General features: G+C 52.5%; 7 protein-coding genes across 7 annotated transcripts; 4 read left to right on the forward strand and 3 right to left on the reverse strand.

Annotated features, from left to right (window-relative positions):
• Nucleotides 1–1,723: 1,723 nt before the first annotated feature.
• Nucleotides 1,724–2,156, forward strand: J4E85_011573 (uncharacterized protein; the record flags this gene model as incomplete). Its single annotated transcript, XM_051475775.1, has 2 exons — nucleotides 1,724–2,071; nucleotides 2,130–2,156. 2 exons carry the CDS (start codon nucleotides 1,724–1,726, stop codon nucleotides 2,154–2,156), a joined length of 375 nt encoding a protein of 124 aa, XP_051320449.1.
• Nucleotides 2,157–3,093: 937 nt separating this feature from the next.
• J4E85_011574 (uncharacterized protein) lies at nucleotides 3,094–4,732 on the forward strand (the record flags this gene model as incomplete). The annotated part of the gene is made up of 2 exons (XM_051475776.1): nucleotides 3,094–3,364; nucleotides 3,429–4,732. The coding sequence occupies 2 exons, from the start codon at nucleotides 3,094–3,096 to the stop codon at nucleotides 4,730–4,732; spliced, it is 1,575 nt and encodes a 524-aa protein (XP_051320450.1).
• Nucleotides 4,733–6,466: 1,734 nt separating this feature from the next.
• Nucleotides 6,467–6,910, reverse strand: J4E85_011575 (uncharacterized protein; the record flags this gene model as incomplete). The annotated part of the gene is made up of 2 exons (XM_051475777.1): nucleotides 6,467–6,674; nucleotides 6,759–6,910. The coding sequence occupies 2 exons, from the start codon at nucleotides 6,908–6,910 to the stop codon at nucleotides 6,467–6,469; spliced, it is 360 nt and encodes a 119-aa protein (XP_051320451.1).
• Nucleotides 6,911–7,279: 369 nt separating this feature from the next.
• Nucleotides 7,280–9,472, reverse strand: J4E85_011576 (uncharacterized protein; the record flags this gene model as incomplete). The annotated part of the gene is made up of 1 exon (XM_051475778.1): nucleotides 7,280–9,472. The coding sequence occupies one exon, from the start codon at nucleotides 9,470–9,472 to the stop codon at nucleotides 7,280–7,282; it is 2,193 nt and encodes a 730-aa protein (XP_051320452.1).
• Nucleotides 9,473–10,051: 579 nt separating this feature from the next.
• Nucleotides 10,052–11,842, forward strand: J4E85_011577 (uncharacterized protein; the record flags this gene model as incomplete). Its single annotated transcript, XM_051475779.1, has 4 exons — nucleotides 10,052–10,142; nucleotides 10,204–10,623; nucleotides 10,674–10,830; nucleotides 10,885–11,842. 4 exons carry the CDS (start codon nucleotides 10,052–10,054, stop codon nucleotides 11,840–11,842), a joined length of 1,626 nt encoding a protein of 541 aa, XP_051320453.1.
• A 1,577-nt stretch (nucleotides 11,843–13,419) lies between these two features.
• On the forward strand, nucleotides 13,420–14,412 carry J4E85_011578 (uncharacterized protein; the record flags this gene model as incomplete). The annotated part of the gene is made up of 1 exon (XM_051475780.1): nucleotides 13,420–14,412. One exon carries the CDS (start codon nucleotides 13,420–13,422, stop codon nucleotides 14,410–14,412), a length of 993 nt encoding a protein of 330 aa, XP_051320454.1.
• Nucleotides 14,413–14,752: 340 nt separating this feature from the next.
• On the reverse strand, nucleotides 14,753–16,917 carry J4E85_011579 (uncharacterized protein; the record flags this gene model as incomplete). Its single annotated transcript, XM_051475781.1, has 4 exons — nucleotides 14,753–15,718; nucleotides 15,769–15,838; nucleotides 16,098–16,117; nucleotides 16,483–16,917. The coding sequence occupies 4 exons, from the start codon at nucleotides 16,915–16,917 to the stop codon at nucleotides 14,753–14,755; spliced, it is 1,491 nt and encodes a 496-aa protein (XP_051320455.1).
• Between the last annotated feature and the right edge of the window lie 3,568 nt (nucleotides 16,918–20,485).

The following is a 20,485-nucleotide window of genomic DNA, read 5'->3' on the forward strand; positions in this document are numbered from 1 at the left end:
CCATCATGTATACCTATCAACATCTTTTACCAGGCAATATTTTAAGGGCCTTGTCCTCCACCTCCCCGCGGTTAGGCCTGGGGCCACTCCCAGTGATGAGAGGGAGTGGTGCGAACGGAGGTATTTTTACTCACCATCTCAACCAGCTGCGATCAAAGACATTATCAACCGCGCTGCTCATCTCATCTCACAACTCACTCCCGGTTTCACGAAGACATCCGGACCTCACTTTCCGCAACTCCAGCTACGACGTCGTTGTATGCCTCAACTGCGGCTGAACCACCCGTCTTGGCTTCCTGCGCTTCGCATGTCGTCTTCAAGCCTCAACATTGCCGAAAGACCCTCATCCTCACTATCCATGTCGTCTTCACGCCTCAGCATTGTCGAAAGAACCTCGTCCTGACTATCCATGTCGTCCTCAACTGTTCTCGGTACTGACCCACTCTTCGCTGACCGCAACTCCATCTCCGAAGCCGTTGTATGCTGCAACTGGAGTTGAGCCATCCATCTCGGCGTCGCTTATGCACGACGTCGTTTTCCAAGCGCGCGGATTGCCTCAGCACATACTTCACGCTTTCTGGATTACCGAAGACAGTATCGTCCCGCTATTCGCAACCCCGTCTACAAAGTCGTCGTATGCTTTAACCGGAGCTGAACCGTCTGTCTTGGCTCTTCTCATCCACCATGTCGTCTCATGAGAGCACAATCAACCTGGAAAACCTCAACCTCCAAGGCTATGTCGCCTCCAGGGATCGGGTTTGATGTGAACGTATTCCATCGTTCTTTGCCAACCCAAGGTCGGTCTAACTTCCAACAACGGCTTTCACCTTCAAGTCTCAACCAAGACACCAACTTGGCGACGCGCGATCTTCGTCATCATCTACCGTACTCAGCAGTGCACTCCGATGTCTTATCGTTATTCGTGGCAACTACAACCAACTCTTTTCCAAACGTCGAACCCATACTGCAATCGCGCAATGGCACCGCATACCCTGATCGTCCATCAAGGCCGAGTCAACAGCGGAAGCACATCGGTTGAGAAGCTGTCCAATATGATGCCGCTTCACGGCCGGTAAATGCTCTTCGCTACCACACTTTCTCAACCGCCATTGCCACCACGCTCTTCACCTCTTGCAAGGGTCCATACGCAACTCAGATCAAGTCTACAATCGATCTCCGTTACACCTTGGTCGAAAGATACACTTGCCAGTCGCGCTTCTGTACGCTGTTCAACTTGCAGGCGCTACGAGATTCTTGCACTTCCTCTGGCCAGCGCAACAACAACCGGAACGTCTCTCCAAAGGCTCTGGTACAACAGCAGTTCCTTCTCTGCAAGTCATGTATGTAAATATTAGATAGTGTAGATAGCTCGTAGCATTAAAAAGCATTCAACCACAGTCTTCAGCCAGTGACATCAAAAGGATTACCTTTCCACGCTAACCTAGGAAAAAACTAAACACCCAAGAGCCTACGTTAACGTTAGGTTACTTACTTTGTAGGATTTTGTCTTGATGTAGTCCGCAGACCTGTTTAGGTTTTTTCTTGTGTGAGGTGTTTCCAAGATCGAGAACGCGCGTTCACCTTATCTTGGTAGACCCTCTCAGGCTACTTACTGCGAACCCTGGTTCCACTAGCGCGCCTACTCAAGACGTACAAAATCTTTGTCCTACCCGTGGACTCTCTTCATCTCCCCAAAGCTCTCTCTGTCACATCGAGATACAGCATGCCAACGTTCAATCTAGGCCGTCTAGGTCGCCTCCAGATATCCTATCTTCCGCCATCAGACATACCGCAAGGAGAATACCTAGACATACCCTCAGGCCCGCCACCTGAGTATACAAATGATACCGCCAGGGAAAGCGACGCCAAGTACCACGCTCCATCGCAAGCTCAACCACCAGAATGCAAGACCGAACAGGTCCGTCGGTGGCTCATCGAAATCGTTGCAATAACCTTCAATGCGGACTTCGACTCGCTAAACGCAGCCCTGTACAACATCCGCATACCAGACAACACAAACACAATACTCTGCGACTCTGAGCGCGCAGACCTGCTCGCGCAGTCAAGTCTTGTACGCAAGGTGCATAGACACTTCCTCCACAACACCAAGACTCATATATCCCAACAAGACGAGAGAGCCATCTGCTCAACCATAACCCTCGCCGTCGCCCCCCTCCGCGTTGCACCCCCCTTAACCTCCTACCAAAGTACACTCCCGCACTTCACTCTAGACATGATAGGGTGGTACGGCGAAGAAACGCGACATCCATCTGGCACACGCTGGACGAGCACGCTCCCCGGACACTGGGATACAAACTCTCTGGGGTATTGCGATCAAGAACAGGTTATATTGTGCATGAGGTCGCTTTTCCATATTATCAAGGACATTGCTCCGAACGACAAGGTGCACGACGTGCTAAGGGAAGCGTGGGACACTTGTCGGCGACGCGGTGGGTGGCCGATGGACACGCTGGTGGGCGACTCAAAGATGTGTTGGCCCATGAGGAAGGGGTACCATCACATGGGGGATGCGTTGAGGGATATGCCGCTATTGGGGCCTTGGGTCGTCGTTGGGGAGTCGAACGAAGCACACTGGATTAGCTCTGCTACTTCCAAGTACTCCATATCACCCTTCGTTCGCACCATGGGAGTAGTCTCTGCGAACGGCATGTAAAACAATCAAAACCTTCATTAGTACCAGATATGTCTCGCCATCAACCTGCGACTGCCGAGTTCCGAAGGAGTGTTGCGGTGTGGAGAGTTTGGTAAGGGTGGGTCACGGGAGGCGATCGACGCATTGTGGCTCGGCCCCAGCCACAATGCAGAATGACATCATGCTGGCTGTACCTGCAGCAACCAACACCACCAATTTGACCGCAAACCTGCTGTCTAGCCCGTGCGAAACGCGGCAAGCGTGTTTCCACTATTGCCAGCTCGCCATCTTTCCCGGCACGTCCGCATCTTCTCTCCTCTTCAGTCCTCTGCATTTCTTTGTATTCCCTTTAGTCTGTCGCTTCGACTCTAATTTCCCTCTACGCGACGACCACGCGAGCGCCCCTTGGACTCAGCCCCTGCCACAACAACACCACCACGATGATGCACCAACGCGCATCCCAGCGGGCTCTCCTGCTGAGCGCGACACTCGGCCTCGCCAATGCATTCGCGCTGCCAGAGCCGACAGCTGTCCCCGCCAAGGTCGAGGTGCGCGCGCCTGTTGTGACTCCCGCGGCGATCCGGTTCGTAGGGCGGCACAGCTACGTGGAGAAGAGGAACATCATCGACGACATCAAGAGCGGCGTGGATAACTACGCAGCCTCGATAGGCAGCGTGCTGGGAACTGACCTGCCCAGCTTCTTCACAGAGGGTAAGCAAACGCCTGCATGGCAAGCTTCGCACTAGGAAGGCTTGTGCTGACTCTTATTCTCTAGGCATCCCCGGCTGGTTCGAAGGCCTCCCCACCGGCAAAGAAGTCCTGTCCAGCCTCGGCATTGGCGACGACGATTTGGCTGCGAAGCCCACCGAAGTCCTCAACATCCCGCCCTATGCCAACTGGACCGACCAGGGCTGGAACGTGCGCTTCCACGGCAATGTGTACAAGTTCCCGGATATCAGCCAGGACAAGGTCGACGACCTGGCCAACGTCTTCCTCATCGACACCAGCGTCGCCGAGCTGCCTGACAACCAGAAGGAGCAGGCACGCAACCTGACGCGCTCCATTTTCATCGTCCAGCAAGGCGACGTCAATGTCTCCATGTCGCTCGAGCCCGCGCCTATGCAGGGCGGCGACGGCGAGCCCGGCGGCGGCAACTCCATCCAAGCCCCCGGCGGCGTCCAGAACCTCACGCTCCCCTACGAGACGACCGAACTCGGCGACTTCGACGTCTTCGTGCCCATCCAATCCAACGGCCTCATCCCCGGCAACGAAACCAACAACGTCCAGCGCCTAAACGTCTACACCAACGGCACCAACAGCGGCAACGCCACCGCCTTCCTCGTCCCCTCCGAGGGCATAACCTTCATCTCCGACATCGACGACATCCTGCGCGTAACCAAAATCTACGACCCCAAAGAAGGTCTCCTAAACTCCTTCGCCCGCCCCTTCACCCCCTGGATGAACATGCCCGAGATCTACGCAAACTGGTCCCGCACCCTCCCCAACAACACACACTTCCACTACCTCACCACGACCCCCGAGCAAGCGACGCGTCTGTACATGGACTTCATCTACAAAACCTACCCCGGCGGCTCTTTCGACACGCGTCCCCTCAACTTCTCAGACATCTCCGCCACGCTGTCCATCCGCAAATTCCTCCTCACCAAAGTTTTTGAGACTTTCCCGACGCGCAAATTCGTCCTCGTTGCCGATACTTCGAACAGCGATGTCATGAAGGCTTACCCCGAGCTCGCCCACGACTACCCCAACCAGGTTCAATGCATCTTCCTCCGCAACACGTCTGCCACCGACTCCGACATGTGGTTCCCGTACAACACCGAGGGGTTTAAGGGATTGAACAACAGGAGTTATATGTTCTTCCGTGAGCCGAATGATTTGGCGGGGTTGGATATTGTGAATGGGCAGTGTCTCAACGAGTCGATACCCCAGAACGTGACCTTCTCGAGGCAAGCGGAGATTCTGGGGATTCATGGGGATAGCGCGGGTGGTAAGCTGCAGAGCGGTGCGACGATTAGTTTTGTTGTTGCGTTGTTTGCGGCTGTTGCGCTGTCTCTGTAAAGAGTGATGCATGGTTGAAGGCATGAGTACATACGAAGCATGGTGTTGTTGGATTTTGATTCAAATAATTTGGGTTTTGGGCATAGCGGCATGGTCCGCGTTGGTTTTGGATTTCTACTGTGCATAGCTGTTTTCTGTTGTTCAAACAATTATGAGATTGTTACGATTGACTTCTAGCTTCTATACGCATGCAAGGAAACGTGATACCAACACGCTTACAGGAACAACCGCTGATAGTGATCGCGCCTCCTACCCACCTCCCACCTATGGAACCAACACACCCGCCCCTCCCGATCATCTCCAGGCCCATCAAGCACACGCCTACTACCATACTTGCACACTGGCTCTTTTTCCGCTCTAGTAATCGGCTGGTTCGCTTCCTTCATCTTCTTGTAGATATTGCTACCTGGGTGTTTGTTCTTCTTCTTATTGAGCTTGCCCTTCCGGGTGGGTGGGGGAGGCGGAGGGGAGGCGGAGGGGCGGTGGCGGAGCTCAACTCAACGCTGCCCAGGTGACTTTCAGCCTGCCATGTCTCCTCCCCTCAATCCACGTCGGCGCACACTCCCATGCCAGCTAACCACCCTCAATCCAACTCCTCTCTCTCTCTCACCCTTCCCTTGCCCCATCACCCCATCCTCCTCTCCCTCTCCCGCCGACAATCCTCTCTCCCCCTACCCACATTCAACCTATGAAACCAACACAACCCGCTTAGTCGATCATCACCCCGTTGGTCTAGTTTCCGCCTGCTGCCATAGAGGCATCTAGGTAGTTTTGGCTTCTTCCTGTTGATGAACTGGTTATATGACTCGTCCCATATCTGGTCGAGATTGGGGCCGTTGCGTTGGTTCTTTTTTGCGTTAAGCTTTCCTTTGCGGCCGTGGGTGCGGAGGTGGAGGGGGGTGTGGTGGGTTGCTAGGTCTAGGGCGTCGAGTGTGTCGATGTGGTTTGGGGTGACGGGAATGTCCTCTGTGTTTTGGTATTTGTCTTTGTCTTCGAAGATGGAGGAGAGAGACGGGGAGCGGGAATAGGTTGTGAGAGGGGGTGAAGAATAAGATGATGGAGATGATGGGGATGAAGAGGAGGAACGTGTGCTTTCCGGTGAATGAGGGTGAGATAGCTGGGTTGTTGCAAGAAGCTCACGGAGGACCCGGCAATAATGTAGGCGATTGGCGCTCTCGACAGGGAGTCGGTTGCTTTTGGGATCGATTTCGTGGATGACGATGGGTTGGTTTCTATCGCAGATGACCATTACGGGTTTGTAACAAAAAGTGACTATGTAGTCTCCAAATGGATACGTGGTTCTGCCTACGTCGTCCATCACTGAGGGGATGTAGAACATAGGCTAAGTACTAGTTCTAATTTCTGCTTCATCTTGAGCGCCTTGAGGGCTATTGTACTGTCCAGCAAACGCATATTCAAAGACATTGGTTTGACAATGACTCCGGTACGACGTGTTACGATTGATGCTTCTAGAAGTCTTGAAATTTGTTCTTGGGCACTTCGAGAGACAAGTGGAATGTAGAAGTGATATATAATGGTACGTCTGTATTGTCTCATCTGGATCCGACGAGCGCTCGCAGTACTTGTATCATCTACTTTTATTTCATCTATGATACAATCTTGGATAACCATGACGACTGACTACAAGTACTCAACGAAACAATCCATCACAGACTCCTTCACTGCCCACATCTCTCCTTCATCTTCTCCTCCATCAACTTCATCCCATGGAACTTACACACCTTGTTCACCGCTGCCTTGGCCTCCAGCGTCTGCATCTGCGTCCGTTCCTGAGCCTGATCCAGTGTCTGCGTTCTTATTGAGGGTGGGATGAGTGCGTATGTATTGTAAGTAGTCGCTGTATTTGTGTAGGTCCAGTGCTTCGACTTTGGTAGAGATAGCGAGAGAAAGGTAGCCTAGGCGAACGAATGGGTGGCGGGGACTGCGCGGAGGTAGCGAGACAGAATGGGAGCGATTGGCTCTGCGCTGCGGAAGAGTTGAACTGCGCGGGCGGAAGCTGAAAAACTTAGGTTCCGGTTCGATAGGCGAGTGCTGGACCCCATTGCTTTGCTGGTTGGTTGGGCTAATGGTATGAGGCTGGTTTGCGTCGTTGGCCTGCATGGAAGAGTTGGGGAGCTCAGTGAGTTGAGAGTCGGCTGCGTCGGTGTTTGAGGGCATGATGTTGGCTACGTGGTGGAATTGATGGCTTTTAGAGGGCGGTTGTGGGCTTTTGGAAGATACCTTGAACGGGTGATGTTGCTTTGTGCTTCCTAATGAGCCGTGTGATAGGAAATATACAATCTGGTGAATGGAAGTCTAAGACATTGGATTGACAAGGACGTTGCTGGGAGTGATACATTGTAAGTCATGTCTCAAGTTCCTAGGTAGGCGTAGGACCGGAAACAATGCTGTCGGGGTTGTGAGACATTCTGAACATCTTCTCATTGTCTTACTCCGAGCACGACGAGCAAGGTGTACCCATCGCATGCGATAGCTGCACGCCATATGCTCGAGCCTTGCTCGAAGACAACTCCCTATATGGCTGTCTCACTCCATCCCTCCCTCCTCAAACCGCCTCGCAATCTCCAAAACCCCCGCATCCAACCTCGACCCCCCCAAAAACGTCACACTAAACGGCAACACCCCCTCATCCCCCTCCTTCCCACTCAACTCCTTAACCGGATACGTCCCCGCCGGCACCGCCACACCACAAAGATCCAACACATTCCCGCAGTGCGTAAACTCACCCAGAATACTATTCTTCTTAATCGGATCAGCGAGCACCTCGTCTATGCGCCAGTGCGTGGGCGTTGTCGGTACAACGATAACATCCACACCAGCAGCAGAGTACGCGAAGACCTTCTCCGCTTGACGGGTATATAGGGCTTGGGCCTGCAGGTCGCGGTAAGCGTCTACGGCTGAGCTCTTCCGCGCGACGACGGCGTCCATGAGCTGTGCGGTTACGGGGTGGAGTGCTGAGCGGTTCTTCTCGAGGAAGTCGTCTGGAAGCGAGGCGAGGCGTTCAGATACGAATGAACCGTCGTAGAGTAGTTGACCGGCTTTTTGGAAGGGCGACCAGTCGAATGGTGTGAGGATGCCGCCGATGGCTTGTAATCTCGATACCGTTTCGTTGAACATGCGACGGGCTGGGGCCGAGCAGATAGCGAGTGCTTCGGGCGGTGGAATGCCGAATTTAAACGTGCGTGATTGGGGGCCGATGCTGTTGATGTGGCGTTCGAAGCCCATTTCGGGTTTCGCATAGGGGTCGAGAGGGTCGTGGCCTTCTAGCATCTGCCAGAGGGTTCGCGCGTCGGATACGGTTTTTGTGGAGAGCGCGATGCAGTCCAGCGATAAACATGCTGGTGTGATGCCCCGGAAGGAAATGGTGCCTCGTGTAGGTTTGTAGCCGACGATGCCGTTGAAGCCAGCGGGTACTCTGCCTGAGCCGGCTGTGTCGGTTGCCAATGAGAATGAGACGAGATTTGCTCCTACGGAGACTGTGCTGCCGCTGCTTGATCCCCCGCTGATGTAGTCTTTGTGGTATACTGAGTGTGGGATTCCGTAAGGGCTGCGGCATCCTACGAGGCCGGTTGCGAGCTGGTCTAGATTGGCTTTTCCTATGAACAAGGCACCTTCGGCGATGACTTTGTCGTACACTGGAGCGGAGGTTGAGGGTACGTGCGCGAGTGGTGGGCAAGCGGTTGTCGTGGGAAGACCGGCAATGTCGATACTGTCTTTGACGCTGAAGGGGACGCCGAACAGGGGCGGCAGTGCTTTTCGGTCAGGGTAAGTCGATGCTAACTTCCTTGCGGCGTCCAGAGCTGCTTCCCGTGGTTGTAAGTGTATCCAGACTGCTGGGTCGATCTTCTTGTATGCTTCAATCTTTTCGTAGATTGCCTCCACAACGGTTACGGGCGACAAGCCCCTCTTATACGCTCGCTGTAAAGCAGATATCGTGAGGTCGCCATCAAAAGTCGGTGGTGTCTGAGGAGGCGTCGAGTTGGCGACCGGCCCCTTACTTGACAATGGTGACAGGGCATCTAGCAAAGGCTGCAAGCTACCGATGTATCCGAACAGACCCTGTGACCAATGTATCATATCCAGCGTCGACTTCTTGAAGCAAGCATCATTGTATCCACTGGTAGCGTCTTCGATACCACAACATTCGAAACCGCGATCATTCGCTTCCCGAATAGTAGTAGCAAAACAGCACTCCGTAGTGACACCAGAGACGATCAGATGTGTAATAGCTCTCGCTTTGAGCTGATGCAGAATAGTCGTATTCCAGAACGAGCCTTTGCCGGGTTTGTCAATGACAACCTCCCCAGGAACGGGCTTCAGCTCATCGATGATGTCGTGTCCGTATTCTCCTCTTGTGAGCAGGCGGCCAAGTTCGCCCTTGTCGCCGATTACTAGTTTGTGCTGGGTGTTGCCAGGCGCAGCTTCTTGTCTGATCAATTTTGACGATGGGCAGTCCGAGAGATCTGGTTTGTGGCCTTCGCGGGTGTGGAAGACAGTCATGCCGGCACCCCGACACGCTTCCAATAGCTTCTTCGTTGGGGCGATGGATGCTTGGACGGCCTCTAAGTTGCCGCCTTGGATTTCGCCGAAACCTTTGGTGAGAAGGAAGTCGCGTTGCATATCGATTATGAGTAACGCAGTGTGCTCGAGAGGGAAGGAGAACGCGTAAGGCTTCGCGTCAAAAGAGAGCATCGTGCCATTGGGAGAGGCGTTTGCCATCTTCGTGATATTGCGGTGAATGAGAGGCCTGGTAGTTGGGGGGTTGTGTATGGGCAGACACGCTCATGTAGGAAAACAAACCAATACATGAATTCGTCAGAGAACGACGACGCGCCATATCTAAGCTCGATATCGACTCCATCGGATGAACGTGGGGACTCCAACACGGGCCGCGAACGGAGTATGCAGCTGGCCTACGGGCCTACGGGCGGGATTTGGAGGTGTCTTATCGGTATCGGGTAGCGCTAGGACTAAATGGATCTAGCTCGACTCTTCGATGAGCAATCTCCATCATGCCCAGCGCCCAACACTCCTTCATCCCCGTCGACATATCAAGATTGTAGCGGTACATGTCTGAAGAGTTATGCCGAACCATGTTCGTCTCCGAATGCACCCCGCCATGTCATCAGCGACTATCTCCGAGCTAGGAGCCGATATGGCTATCAAGCTAGAGGCGATCTTGATACGGAGATGTACGTAGCTATCACGGCACGAAGACCAAGACTCTGGAACTTGATAAAGTTTGGATGCAGTTCTTTTACACTCGACTGTTTCGACTTCACCGTACTGTCTTCAAACATGTCTGTGCTCAAAGCGAGGCTTGCACCTCATCTTCATCTGAGGGTACCCTTCGAAAGCGGCAAATATGGTTCGCGCTGGTCGAACAAAGGTACTTCTTTTGAATACATTGATGTATAAGGGAACTGAGCTAACCGTTGCGTCAATATTAGATCTTGATCCGGTGCCACCAGAACACCGTACTTGGGGTGGTCTCGATTACTGGGCGTACTGGTGCTCCGACATGCTTGCGCCTCCTTTGGCGTCAACTGTGAGCAGTGTCATGGCTCTGGGTTTTACAGCCAGAGAGACAATTCCGATCGTCTTCTTCGGTTTTGCCATTTGCAGCGTTGTCATAACCCTCACTGGCAAGATGGGTGCCACATACAATGTGTCCTTCCCGGTTATCGTTCGAAGCGTCTTCGGCATGTATGGCTCGTTCCCGGCCATCTGCATTCGAGCTTTCGTCGCCATGATGTGGGCTGCGATTCTCACGGTCCAGGCGAGCAACTTCCTGCAACGCTGCCTTGAGGCGATCTGGCCGAGCTTCATCACCTTTCCGAATCATCTACCGGAGAGCGCTGGGATAGACTGTAAGACTCATCCTTCTTGATTGTCCGGAGCGTCACTAATAGTCTTACAGCGGCTGGATTGCTATGCCTGTTCTTGTACTGGTTCCTGCAAACTGCACTCGCCCTCATGCCAATCTCAAAGTTGCGCGTGCTCTTCTGGATCAAGGGTATCGTCGTGCCGCCAACGTTCTTCGCGCTCTTTCTTTGGGCCGTCATAGTGACGAAGGGGTGAGTGATTTCTTCCTAGCCTACAGCGACAGACGATGCTGACTCAAGATCTAGTGGCGGTCCGCTCATCAAAGGAAAGGTGGAAATTACTTCATCCTACATGAACACAACCTACTCAGTACTCACCGGCCTCAACGCTGTCGTCGGGCTTTTCTCCTCTTTGGCCGTTAACATGCCTGATTTCGGCAGGTTCTCCAAGAACCAGCTCGCCGGCTACCATCAATTCCTCGCCCTCCCCATCATCGGAACATTGGGCGCACTCACACCGATCTTTGTCACCGATGCCCATTCGTACCTGTGGGGCGAGTTCGAATGGTATATGCCAACCGTCATTGCCAAGTTTGATTCGCGAGCTGCAAAGTTCTTCGTGTCCGCTAGCTTTCTCCTCGCGACAATTGGCAATCAGATTGCAGCGGATACCTACCCGTTTGCGAACGATGTAGCGGGCATGCTGCCGAAGTACATCAACATCTTCCGGGCTACAATCATTATCTCCGTCTTTTGCATTGTATCCACACCATGGAACATCATCAAGAACGCATCGGGCCTGCTCTCGTTTCTGAGTGGCTACTCGTGCCTCATGGGCCCTCTCGCAGGTACGATGGTCAGCGACTACTACCTCGTCAAGAAGGGCAAACTGGATGTGGATCAGCTTTACACGCATCGCGGCATCTACTGGTACAATGGAGGTTGGAACTGGAGAGCATATGTGTCCTTTGTTGTAGGCTTTGCTCCCCTTCTCCCTGGTTTTGCTAAGAGCATCGACAATACTTTGGACATCGGTGGCGCATGGAAAGTCTACACGTTTGCGTGGATCTTTGGGTTCTTCCTTTCGCTGTTTACCCACTACGTTGTATGTACATATATCTCGCCGGCGACAGGATCGTTGGTAGAATGCGCTGTGTATCCGCCGCAAAAGAGTGAGGTGGTCGCGCCGGTTCTCGAGGGCGAGGAACTATCGAATAAGGAAACTTCTGTGGCGAAGGAGAAGGAGATGGCTAATATGGCTTAACCAACATCGCGCTAAAAACTTCATTCCTGGCCGAGTAATGGTTTTAGTGTTTTCTGCAGATGATGTCGCGAACGAGATGCGAAGCTCTCGTGTTCTGTTAGTGATGCCGCTGATTAATTTCCGCTTGGTCTGTGCTTCCAGAGGCTGGGCCGCCTCGGCTTCCTCTCGTGTGCTCTTTATCCCCCAACCTCCCGGCCGGTGGACCAACTCAACGCGCATGGCACCCACGTCATCAGCGACATCAATGAACTACTAGCTATGTTCAGCACCCACGTGGCAGGAATGGCAGTGTGATGCTCTGCATTCATGTAGAAGCAGCATCGTCAGCCATCTCGCGAAATCATCACGCGTACGCGTTCCAGGTATCGCGATTTCATCAACAACATACTGGATTTATCCGTCTGCTACCAGGACGGACATATATCGCGTGCTGAAATGCAAGCATGAACTTCGTGCCTGGTGAGAACTCGCCACCAAACTACCTCTTCCCGCATGTAGCCACCATACAAACTACGAAGCCCAAATCACGACGTCCATGCGATCCTTGTCGACGACGGAAGTCACGGTGCGAATTATCAGAAAGCGGCCCACCCTGTGTTCTTTGTCAATTCCATGATCAAGAATGCACTTTCAATGAGAACCCGCTACCACGTAAACGGCGTGCCGTGGCTATCAACGAGGTGTCTGAGCCTACTGAAACCACCCGTGGTCAACTGCCTCTTGCAAACGATTACGGAAGTAACACTGCACAGTCTACGTCACCTCAGGATACTACAGCCAAAATCCGACAGGATCCGCCAATCGATGATTACGCAAATCTACACGGCCCTTCGCTCCTGAAGAAGACGCTGGGCCTGCAGACCAACAGGCACAGTTGTCTTGTCGGCTCAACTTCGGAGTACGAACGTCTTTTATTGGCACTTGAGCCAGTTCAATCCCCTGGCGCTGCTGATGTTTTGGCTGGCCATCCAAAACTACGAAAAGTAGATGACGCTCATGCAACGACGTTCGTCTCATCACCGGACGCCGGTACGCTCAACAGTCAAGGCGACATTCCAGATCTTGACGCTATCGAGATAGCCGTCGCACCACATGGCGCTGCGTTGATACGTCTCTTCTTTCGGATTGTACATCCTAGCTTCCCGATTCTACACAAGAAAGTGTTCCTTGAGAAGTATGAGCGAACTCATCGAGAGTTCTCGCCGCCGCTATTAGCGGCAGTTTATCTCCTAGCCCTCAACTGGTGGGCGTATTCCAGCGAGCTAGCACTGCAATCCAAGCCAGACGTGTCGCATCTAGAGTCGCTGACGATGAGATCGTTCAGCAACATTATCCACCGGCCTAAGCTTTCGACTATTCAGGCAGGGCTGCTGCTTCTTCAGCGACCAGAGGGCAACAGCTGGGCGCTGACCTGTCAACTAGTCGGGCTAGCGCAGGATATGGGACTTCAACTTGACTGTACGACGTGGCATATCCCAGCCTGGGAGTGCGGCCTTCGTAAACGCTTGGCATGGGCTGTATTCATGCAGGATAAATGGGGTGCGCTGATGCACGGTCGCCCCTCGCACATTACGCCGATGGATTGGGATGTACAGCCTCTGACTGTCGACGACTTCCCGGAGAGCGCCGCTGATGAGGATGACGAAGATGGGAGCACTGAAGTGGAGAAGGGACGGATCTTGTTCGGTTATATGGTAGAGCTTACACAGATCTTGGCGCAGATCCTATCGACTTTCTATACGCTAAAGGCAGAGCGCGACTTCGCCAGTCGTGCGCACGAAGGCATACGATCACTCCTCAATGCAGCGAAGCCTTTGCAACTCACACTTCGTCAGTGGTATGCCAACATGCCAGCTGCGCTAAAAGTGCAGGACGTTGCTGCGAGGAAGCTCTCCAGCGTCGGCTATCTTCACCTTGGGTACTACGCGGTCGAGATGACACTTCACCGACGCATCATCCGCTCATTATCCCCGGCAGACGATCTCGAACTCCACAATATATGCCGGCAAGCAGCACAGATCCGACTGACATCTGCCATGAGCTTTGTGCAATCTCTCCGACCCGAACATCTCCAATCCTTTTGGTATTCATCGTCCACCTACAACTTCATACTCATCGGCTCTTTCATCTCGCTCCTTTGGGTGACATCTCCTAGTAGGGAAGAAGCGGACAGATACCGGGCTCATCTAGACCAGTATAGATGGACCATACGCCTCTCGAGCAAATCGGCAGACTTTCTCGAAAGGGCCCTAGTGTCACTCGATGTGTCATCCAGTGCGCTAATGAAAGCCATTCCTGACGAAATCAACTCGCCCGATACAGCGGTTGGTCGTCAGTCCAGCATGGGATCAAGTCGCGATCATGGTGCGCTTGTCCCTGATAGCAACAGGCCCGTGTCTGTTTCTTCAACACTTTCCGCTACCCAATTCGATGGAGGAACATGCAATACATCGCTGGAAGGAACCGACCTCACGAATCACTCGTGGTTTGATGTGATACACGATAGCGACTTCGAAAGTCCATACAATGGCCATGATGTGCTTCTGCCTGGGCAGTCAGATGTGTCATAAGACGCGATCAACTGCAGCATTGTTGGATCAACCATACCATCGTACCAGTCGTCGACGGGCTAGGTTTATGCATATCGTAGTAAGTTCTCTAGCAGCAGCTATTACATTTCACGTAGTGTAATCTAGCAGTAATGCCGCCAATAAGAGTATATGTTACGCTCATGTTACAGCCAGTATCTAAGAAGCTGAGTGTCAAAGAACGCATTATCCGTGTGTCTGCGATGAGCGCAAAGTCCATACCATCTGGAGCGACCATCGCTTCGTATCTAACGCTCCCAAAATTACCATGTCTTCCCTGCCCACTTCGTATCGCTAACCGCTTTTGGTCGTACTAGCTTCTTCATTGCTCCAGTACCTGTTTAAGGCGATCGCCGAGGACATCCAGAGCATGGAACCAGAATTCAGGGCCTATCTCCTCGATATACGCATCCACCTTTGGCACTCGACGCTCCCCGAATCCCCAATTGACAGTCACGAGCCCATCATCATCATCTTCCCCTCCAACCTCATCGTCCGCCTCACCGTTGTCATGTCCAATACCCTCGCCACCGACCTCTTCACCGAAGTCAACCTTGCTCTCAACCATCTCAAGTTCCTGCTTCTTGATCATAGCGTCCTTCTCACCATCCTCCTCCTGTGTCTCGGTAAACCGGCTTCCGGCTAGCCTGTGATAGTCGAACGCGGGCGCCTCGTGCGGATCCGTGTTGGTATTCTCAGCCCACTGCCGAGCGTCATTGATGGTTGCGAGAGTAGGGGCTTCGCCGTACTTATGCTCTTCGGCCGCCATCTGTTGGAAGTCGGCGATTTGCTGTTCCGTCATTGGCGTGTTTATGTCTCGAAAGGCGGATTGAGCTGCGGCTTTGTTTTCGGCGGTCAAATGGGTGAAAGCGGTGTTCATGCGCTGCTTCTTATCACTGGACTGCAGATCGGGGGTCTCGTTGGCGTTGGCGTTGGCGTTGCGTCGTCGCTTGAGGTCCATGCGGTCGGAACGGTCGGTCTTCGTCGCATGTGATACATTGTTGCTGTCGAGTTCTTTGACTTCATCCCGTGAGGGTATATCGAGGCCAAGTAGCTCCCAAACCTTGAATGCGGTGCGGGTGAGATTGGTACTTGTTAGCCCGTCTCGGTCGCCTTGCTCGGCAACCTCCGGGCTGATGGTGTTGAAGTCGATGTCACTCAAATGCACTCGATTACCAGCCGCGTTGCGGTAAGTCGCGGAATAGGTTACTGAGATGACTTCGTCGTCGTTGGACTTTGCCATCGCCATCCATTTTCCGTCGAAGCTCAGCGGCTGACGTGTTTTGGCCTGTTCTTTATATTAGCCTCGGTGGTCAAGAAAGAGACATCGCTACTTACCATGGCTGTCTCTGGATTTGTTGTGCTGGAGAAGATCGGTGTTGCGCGAGCGAAAGATATCAATAGTGGTCTAATGTTGGATGATGTAGTGTTATCAAGGTTCGGTAGTAGCTTGTGAGGCTCGGTGACGGTCGGTTAAGTGACCTTCAATTTGGTGGTGACCTTCGATTAAGTGAGTGCCGAATTATCGCCAGTTCGATTAAGCATATCAGGTGAGTGCGAGATAATTGAGCGTAATTTCGTCCGTGCCCTAAATTGTGAGGTCCTCATAGGCTCATTTTGGCCTAGAGAGCAAGATAGGATTCAGCGGAGAGGCGATGGCTACGTACACTACGGTATTGCCAAACTTCTACGAGGGTATAGATAAGTTGACAACGATTCCAGCAGTGACTGCGTGTTAGTACAACATAAGATGATGTCATCCGATGGATCGAAGATTACGTGGTAGTGTTGTACTTCTAGTCTACTTGAGCAGCCGTGTATCTCTTACAAGGAACTTTATGTCTCTTCCAGTCCTGCAGTTGACATTGCCGTTCGCAGTAGAAGGCCGAATTGCATGCACCACACGCATTCAGTTCAGCCAACCTGAAGAGCCCAGGGCGGCCGTCGTTCTGCACGCGGAACGCGTAATGTGCATAGGGACACTACATAAGCCTGTTAGAAGAATCACTGCATGCTTCACCAAGATCAACGTACCCGTGGACTCGAACACACCATCGTTCCGTCACTCGCACCTTGCAGTCGAATTTTCTTAGCATCGGAGATCTGGCCCAAGCCTTCAAAGATCAAACCCAACTGTTCTCTCGCCAATGCCGCGGAGTTTTCTTTTTCAGCATCGTTTCCTGCGGCATATATTTCCAGACTCTTCTCAGTGGCTTCCTTTGCTTCCTGCAGCTGAGAGGCCTTGAGATGTGCTGATCCGATCAGGCACCAAGCACCAGCAACGGGTGGTGACTCGGGCTTGTAGGCGCGCAATCTAATACGCAGCATCTCTTTGGCGAGCTGAATGTATCTTTCACGGCCACTTGCGTTGTCCGCAGCTAGTTGTTGATGGATTAGACGTTCTGTTTCCCGGTCCACTGCGTGGGCTTCCGCTGAGGTGACATCGTCGCGGAAGTCGGGGTGGATGGAGCTCGCCATGGAAGGCATGATGTCTGTCTCGTGCTGAGTCGGGCGTTGGTAGGTAAATTTCGGTGTTTGTGAAGAGACTGTACGACAGCGTTCAGAGGCCTTTGACTCTGCATGGTGGAAGCAGACCGCCTTCAAGCTCCTCTGCCGCTTGCGGAGCTGGCGCGCCCCCACCTCAACTTTCTTCTTCCTCTTCGGCGCAACGCGACCAACAGCATCGAGTTTCTTTGCGTTGAGCTTTCTTCACATGTCGTAACCGCGATCCAAGCGACTGTATGTCGCGTACTGTGTTAGAAGCCGGGCTTGTTTGCAAGGCTGTCTTGTCTGCGCGACTCTTTACTTCAAAGGTTACAACGCGCAACAAAGAGCGCGCCTGCAACGGAGTTATCGGTTCGCCAGCCATGCTGTAGTCTTCGCTCATTTCGCGAGCTTTTGCTAATACGAGGTTGCATCTGGGTACCTAGGTATCCAGCCGGAAGACGAAAGAGTAGACACAGTGACGCTTTGCATCGATCAGGTTGGGCAGGCGGGCAGACATGGTCTGTGCGCGGTTGCCTTAGATGTGCCACCGCCGTCCAGCATCCACCACGATGCTTACATGCTACTCGTTTCGAACAACTCTACAACCTTGCAATGGGATATCAGGCTGGCGACCAGTACTCGTCGTATCGCGATGATGCAGTGACGCACGCGACACGGTTTGCCTGCTCGCCATCGTGTCGCTTCACTCTGGCGACCGGTCAATACAAGTGGCGGAGTTGCCGGCAATGAACGACTGTGTGGCTGGCGGCATGCACTTCGATTCGCCTGGTTTCGATTACACTAGCAGCAGCAAGCTTCATAGGTGCACTTACCGCGATAGCCTCGATTGGATGGATATGCAGCTCAGCTCGGCGCCCGCATGAGGCTGAACATTGGCCTAGGTAATCTTTGCCGCAATGACTTCCCCGCAACTTCCTAACGACCTCATCTCTTTCACGACCGCCTAAAGACCTTCCAAGACCATGCAACGGCCAATGAACGACTGCGAGAGCCGCGGTATAGGTTGTACCCGCAATCGTGCCCAGGTCTGGTACTGTGTGGACTGTGCCTGTGAGTTCTGCGACCCGTGTTGGCAACACTTTCTGGCGCATCGTGGCGGGAAAAAAGGAAGAGATGGATCGCATGAGAAGGTAGAGTATCGTGTGTATGCGAAACTCAAGAGCATACTGGATCCACAATACGACGAAGACACTATGGAAGAACTTCACGAGGATGACCTGGCCACTACCTGGTTTGGTACGATTTGTTCCTTGACAAGAGCTCTTATAACTACTGACCTCTTTCTAGGAATAAAAAGAGACGACGATCCAGAACGGTACGACAGCCTCCATAGAAGAGGCGACCAGTCAGACCGTCAACAATTTTTCGACTATGATGTGTATTCAGCCTTGTTGTGTAACCCGCTCAAAAACGGAAAAGAAAAATACCCGCAACTGGTATCTTTCATCGGCCAAACTAGTAACGAACCCATCAATTGTACCGTTAACTCTTCGAGACTAACCGCGCACCAGATGCTGGGAAAAGTACATTGATAAAGATGCTCATTCAGTTGCAAGGGACCGATGGTCTGAAGGAACGCTATCCTTCTCCTGTTGTTGGCTTGAAGCGTCTAGAGCCACAGTCTGGACATGAGAGGCTCGGTAACGATCCAGTGGAGCACACTCCAACATCGGCCGACGTACATCTGTACGCAGACCCAATGAGCACCGATTCTCGAACACCTCTACTGTACGCAGACTGTGAGGGCTTAGAAGGCGGAGAGAATCCACCGATCGGTGCCCATGAGAATCGTAGGTCGCGGTCGAATCCCGAACGCATCCATGCGCAACTGGGTGAAGGTCGTATGCGATCATTGGCATGGGCTACTGCAGATACTGAGAGGGCAAGAAGAAGATATATCGTGAAAGAGCTTTACCCACGCATTCTCTACACTCTTTCAGATGTTGTGGTCTTTGTTATGCATGGCACGAACTCCAAGTATGTGTAAGGTCTCCTATTGGGCTCTTTTTGCTTATAATTACTTAGAACATTCGAAGTCACGACTCTACAACCTTTACTTCAATGGGCAGAAGCATCATTGGAGACGTCGGTTAATCAACCAACACTTCCACACGCCGTTATTGCACTGAACCAATGCGGGCCGAGCGCCAATCCATATGAATGGGACAACGAATCGGCAACAGACAGCTTGTTAGCGGCCAACTAACACTGCCTACATCCGAGACATGGACATCCCTTCTTCATCAGCCTCGTCAAAACCTGGAAAGAAAGAGGACGACGCGTCAGAACCATTCTGGAACTCATACAATGCTACTACTCCACATTTCAAGTCATACGCATACCACGCGGAGGTCGATATCGGCTATTGTACGATCAGATCGATCGACTTCACCAAGTAATCACGAAATCGTGCGAAATGTCCTTCAATACTCGGAAACGAGCGAACATGCTCTTCAAATCTTTTGAGCTGGATACGCATTTCCAGTCAGTGTTCAGTCATTTCTCACGGACACTCACTATGCCTTTCGATTTTGTTACCATGTCTCTGCGCAATAATCCGATACCCAATGATTTTGGTGGCCATATGCTTCAGCTCGCCCTGGCCATAGAGGCCCACGACAAGCAAATCGCGCTTGATACACCCGCTTTTGAGACGACGCGCAAAGCTACGCTCATATTCGATCGCATGGCTAGACTTGTGGCTTCTAGTATTTCTCTAGATTGTGTCCGTCATCGAAAAGGTACGTGACAGTTCTTTTGCATAGTTTTGCTTTGAGGGTCGACATACAAGATGCTCATTTCGAGCGCCTGGCCTACACGAGAATGCCGACGCAGCAACTATGGCCAGTGTAGTATTATTGTAGCTCTGAGCCTAGTCTCTGGTTACTGCCTTCTCCGGCGGGTGCTACTGGACTTCTTTCCGCCAATCGTTTCTCCTATTCCCCAAATATTCGTCTTTGCTACTTCTGACGCACGACAGGCTCTCCTCTAGATCACTTCGCTCATTACACGGACTACTGCCAGTTCTCAGTAGAGACGTTTTGGAGTCAACATCTCACCTGTGAATTCCGCAACGGTTCGTATCAATGCGTAAACGTCGCTGCCAATCACAACCCGAAAGGGCACCAAGACGCTAGAGGCAGAATAAAACCAGGCGAATTTGTGTCCAGGATCAACCCAGAAGGCTATCTACCATCTTGGAAGAAGGAAATTCAGTTGCAGATGCGCAACATCGATTGCGAACTAGAGAATGCCTCGCAACGATCCCCAAGCTATTCCAAGGAAGCTTACATGATGCAGATCCATCGCGACGACATGGTGAGCTGTTATGATGCTTCTTTGGGTTCAGCTGGTGGGATTTTGAGTTACGCCACATGCTTCTGCTGTCTTATGCAGTCACCTGAGCACGCTCTTCGTTGCGGTCATGTACTCTGCACGCAGTGTGTGCGAGCCCATGGACAGCCTCTGCACGACAATAGTAGCACGAGCTCCGTTATCAGACTAGACTGCTGCCCTTTACACCCGAAGAAAACGGATTGGGAAGTGC

Source organism: Alternaria conjuncta (assembly GCF_024043145.1).
Source record: "Alternaria conjuncta strain BMP 0040 chromosome Unknown scaffold_37, whole genome shotgun sequence".
In the NCBI taxonomy this organism is placed as follows: Eukaryota; Fungi; Ascomycota; class Dothideomycetes; order Pleosporales; family Pleosporaceae; genus Alternaria; species Alternaria conjuncta.